Source organism: Orycteropus afer, unplaced genomic scaffold (genome assembly GCF_000298275.1).
Source record: "Orycteropus afer afer isolate SDZICR_OR568_19922 unplaced genomic scaffold, OryAfe1.0 scaffold00685, whole genome shotgun sequence".
Lineage (NCBI taxonomy): Eukaryota > Metazoa > Chordata > Mammalia > Tubulidentata > Orycteropodidae > Orycteropus > Orycteropus afer.
Genome location: NW_006922272.1, coordinates 197,298 through 202,289, shown reverse-complemented (window position 1 = coordinate 202,289; position 4,992 = coordinate 197,298). Strand labels below are relative to the sequence as shown.

The 4,992-nt window shown below is 36.6% G+C and overlaps 1 protein-coding gene across 1 annotated transcript in view; it reads right to left on the bottom strand.

The window, feature by feature from the left end:
- Positions 1 to 844: 844 nt before the first annotated feature.
- The window catches only part of MYRFL (myelin regulatory factor like), a 132,574-nt gene continuing 128,426 nt past the window's right edge, over positions 845 to 4,992 (bottom strand). Inside the window, exons 21-23 of the mRNA XM_007956920.1 lie at positions 2,132 to 2,252; positions 1,199 to 1,273; positions 845 to 931 (exon numbers count right to left, since the gene is read on the bottom strand). Coding sequence (XP_007955111.1) covers positions 845 to 931; positions 1,199 to 1,273; positions 2,132 to 2,252 — 283 coding nt within the window. The remainder of the gene's footprint in view (positions 932 to 1,198; positions 1,274 to 2,131; positions 2,253 to 4,992) is intronic.

Below are 4,992 nucleotides of genomic sequence, written 5' to 3'. Positions count from 1 at the left end.
GGGTACACAAACCCACTCATAACCCAGGTAAAAGTATCTGAACCTAACTCAGCAGTAAAGAATTGAGATGCTCTATTAGAGGATCTTTCATATGTAGATGGGAAGAAACAAAAACACAGAAGCAAAACTAACTGGAATGTCCAATGCAACTGACAGATGAGTGGTGGCTACACTGGCTAAGCTACCTAAAATCTGTGTCACCAGATAGTACTTCCATCTTCACAAGAAGGCTTATTCCACCCTCACAGAAAGTTTAGTGTCAATCAAGCATCACAAAGCAGAGCTGCAACTATTTCTCTTTATTTTATCAGCAAGTTACACTCTGCCCTCTGCTACTGTATATGTATACATTTGAAATAGTTTGCCTAAATGTGAACTCAGCATCAGACACCACCCACTCCACACCTCAAACACACACACTGTGTCACATATTCTCAACTAAGTCCATGTTATTGGGTCCAAGTTGACCCAGCTAAAGTAAGTCTCTATTCTTTTTCAAAAGCTTTGAAATATATCAAGCAAAAGAAAGTTGGAGCTGCCTATTTTGACCTCACAGCTTCTTTAATACCAGAAGCAATATATTCAAATTCAAGAGTACTGTTTACTTCAGGAAATGTTTTCTTTATAGTCAGGGAAAACTCAAACACCATATTATCTCAAGTTCTAGCAAACACTTTATTCTCATTAATGTCTCAAAACTGTTGGAAGCCAAAGCCTAGAAAAGTCCTTTAGCAATAAATGTGAACGTTTCACAAAAAAAAAGGAGCTTAAAGAGGATATATGTTTCTGATAAATGTATTTTGAATATTTTTCTTTGTAGAGTTTCCAACCAAACTTGAATAAATTAGGAACAGTATCGATAAAAGTAAAAGAAGTAATCTGTAAAGAATATCCCAGCAAAATAAGGATCCGTTGAACAGTCAGCTAAATCCTGTCAGAACAGAAGAAAAGAAAGATTAATGTAAGCTTAACTGTAGTTGAAGTGTTTATATATACACAGATACACATATACATATGTATGTGTTTATATATATACATATACACATGTATATGTATAGATCTACATATATCTACATATGTATATATGTAGATATATATATATATGTATATGCATATACACACACGCATTTGTTTCTCATTGAAAAGAAAATGAAAAAAAAAAAAAGAAGAAGAAGAAGAAGTAGAAGAGAAAGCTTACCGGTGCAGCTACACGAAAATGGTATGCACTGTCATAGAAAGGAGCTACAGGGAGACTCCAAATGTGCTGATATCCCTAAATAATGAGTGAAAGAAAGCTCCATTTTATAACCATATTTACACTCAATTGGAAAATATATAGGCTGAGAGAGCATTCCCTTGACTACTGTAGGGGAGTATAAGCAATAACAGCTTCTGATAGGTGTGGCTAGAATAATCTACAGCATCTTAAGGACACAAGAAAGATGCTGAGCAACACTCTGGGACCAGGGTCAGCCAGCAAGGGAAAGCACTGGCTTATGGCTGAAGGTCAATTTGCTGTACTATAAGGAGCTCTGGTAGCATAGTGGCTAAGGCACTTGACTGCTAACCAGAAGGCTGGCGGTTCAAACCCACCAGCCACTCCTCAGAAGGAAGATGGGGCAATCTACTTCTGTAGTGATACTGCCTCGGAAACCCAAGGAAGGGTCACTATGAGTCGGGTCCGACTTGACAGCACATAACAACAACATGGTGGTTTGCAAGTTGCTATGGTGCTGGAAACTATGCCACCAATATTTCAAATACCACCAGGATCATCCACGGTGGACAGGTTTCAGTGGAGCTTCCAGACTATGGCAGACTAGGAAGAAAAACTTGATCTGTTTTCAAAAATTAGTCAGTTAAAATTTTATGGATCACAATAGAATGTTCTTCGATATAATGCTGGAAGATGGGTCCCCTAGGTTGAAAGGCAATCAAAATACACAGTGGCCGCAACAATGGACTCAAGGACACCAATGTTCATGGTCACATTTGTTCTGTTATACGTGGGGTCACTATGAGTCAGAGCTGATTAAATGGCAGCTAACAACAACAGCATCCCTCTCTTAGAGGAAACATAAACTATGGCATACTCTGTCTAGAATGAGGACGTAGAGCCAGAAACCCTTACCTGTGTCATCTCTTGGGAGATTTCACTATGACTCTGGATTCCTTTGGCTTCCCTTTTACTATGGAAACATATATTTCCAAGGGTGACTTTGCACTGGAATACTATCAATGGCTCCGTTGTGCTTTGAGAGACAAAGGAAAGAAGGGCAAATGAAAAGCAGTGACCAGCTCCTACTTAGCTATATCTCACTAAGAAGAGGTAATAGGAAGGTAACTTGGAAATCCATTCAAACTTCACAATAGGCATTTTATTACCCAGACTCACTGATACTAATATGCTGGGTCACATCTCAACATTACAGAAAGAAATTCCTTCTCAGATGACTGCTAAGATAGTAATATGCCATTTTCTAAAACCAACTTTCATGCCTTAAATCACCTCAAAACCAGAATATTTCACAGCCATCCTTTTTTTTTTTTTTCAGGCTAGAACATCTTTTTTTTTTTTTTTTTCCTTTTTTCACTTTTATTGTGGTAAAAATATATACAACAGGACATTCACCAACATAACAACTTTCACAGTTCTAGCTCAGGGACACTGATGACATTTCTCATGCCATGCCACAATTACTGCTATCCTTTTCCAAAATATTCTACCTCCATTAGCATAAACTCAATGCCCAGAAAACAAAAGCTTCCCCTTTCCCTCACCCTCCTACCCCTGGTAACCACTAATAATCTTTGGTATACATATATATATAATTTGCCTCCCAACCTATCTAGGAATTCCTCCCCCCTGTAACCAACAAAGAAAAGGAAAGTTCCCTTCCATATATAAACATTTCCTTGACTTTTTACAATAGTAGACTAATACAGTATTTATCCTTCTGTGATTGACTTATTTTACTCAGCATAATATCCTCCAAGTTCATCCATGTTATATGGTGTTTTGCAAATTCTACATTATTCTTCAGTGTTGCATAGTATTCCATTGTGTGTATGTACCACAGTTTAGTAATCTATTCCTGCATTGATGGGCACTTAGGTAGTTTCCATTGCTTTGCTATTGTGAATAGTGCTGTGATGAACATGGGTATGCCTATATCTATTCCTGCCTCTCACTTCTTTAGGATATTTACTAGTAATGGGATTGCTGGATCAAATGGTATTTCTATTTCCAACTTTTTAAGGGATAATCATACTGATTTGCACAGTGGTTGTATCATTTTACAGTTCCACCAGCAGTGTTTGAGAGTCCCAATCTCTCCACATCAGCATTTGTTATTTTCAGTCTTATTGAACTTTGTTATTAATGCTAGGGTGAGATGGTATCTCATTGTGGTTTGGATTTGCATCTCTTTAATGGTTTGGAATGGCTAATGATCATAAACATTTCTTCACGTGTTTGTTGGCTGACTGAATATCTTCTTTGGTAAAGTGTCTGTTCATGTCTTCTGCCCATTCTTTAATTGGATTGTTTGTCTTTTTACTGTTGAGGAGATGGAGTTTTCTATAAATTTTAGGGAGAGAAGTCCTTTGTCAGATATGTCACTGCTGAATATTTTTTCTCAATCTGTAGTTCTATTTTTACTCTTTGAAAGAAGTCTTTTGAGACACATTAGAATTTAATTTTTATGAGGTCTCAATCATCTAGTTTATCTTCTGCTGTTTGTGTATTTTGGATTATGCATGATAGTCTATTTATGCCATAAATTAAGTTTTCTCATATTTTTTCTTTGATGAACTTCATAGGTTTAGGTTTCATATTTAAGTCCTTGATCCATCTGTGGTTAGTTTTTGTATATTGTATGAGGTATGGATCTTGTTTCATTTTTCTGTAATCTGGATATCCAGTTTTGCCAGCACTATTTGCTAAAAAAAAGACCAGCTCTTCCCCATTTAATGGATTCTGGCGTTTGTCAAAGATCAGCTGACCATAGGTGGATGGATCTGTCTGGATTCTCAATTCTATTTCACTGGTCTGTGTGTCTGTTATTGTATCAATATCAGGTTGTTTTGACTGCTGTGACTGTGTAGTAGATTTTGAGATCTGGGAGCGTGAGACCTCCTACTTTGTTCTTCTTCTTCAATAGCTTATCCAAGGTCTGTTTCCTTTCCAAATAAAATTAGTGATTGTTTTTTTCATGTATTTAAAGAATGCTGATGGAATCTGGATTGGGATTGTATTGAATGTATAGATTACTTTGGGTACTATTGACATTTTCACAATGTTCAGTCTTCCTATCTATAAGCATGGTACATTCTTCCATTTATGCATATCTCATATAGTTCCTCGAAGTAGTGTTTTGTAGTTTTCTTTGTACAGGTCTTTTGTGTTTCTAGTAAGATTTATTCATAAGTATTTTATCTTTTTGGAAGCTATTGTAAATGGTATTGATTTCCTTTTCAGCAATCTCTTTGCTGGCATAGAGGAATCCAACTGATTTTTGTATGTCGATCTTGTATCCTGCCACTATGCTAAGTCTTTCAATAAATTCCAGTGCTGTTCTTGCTGAATCACTTGGGTTTTCTATGTATTGGATCATATCATCTGTGAACAGGGATAGTTTGACTTCTTCCTTACCAATTTGGATGCCTTTGATTTCCCTTTCTTGCCTTATGGCCCTGGCTAGGACTTCCAATACAATGTTGAATAGAAGTGGAGATAGAGAGCATCCTTGTCTTGTTCCTGTTCACAAGGGGAACAGTTTTAGTCTCTCTCCATTGAGAATAATATTAGCTGTTGGTTTTGCATATATGCCCTTTATTATGTTGAGGAATTTCTCTTCTATGCCTCTTTCTTTTTGAGAGTTTTGATCAGGAATGGGTGTTGAATTTTATCAAATGCCTTTCCTGCATCTATTGATATGATCATGTGATTCTTTTCCTTTATTTTACTTATGTGATGAACTATGTTGATTG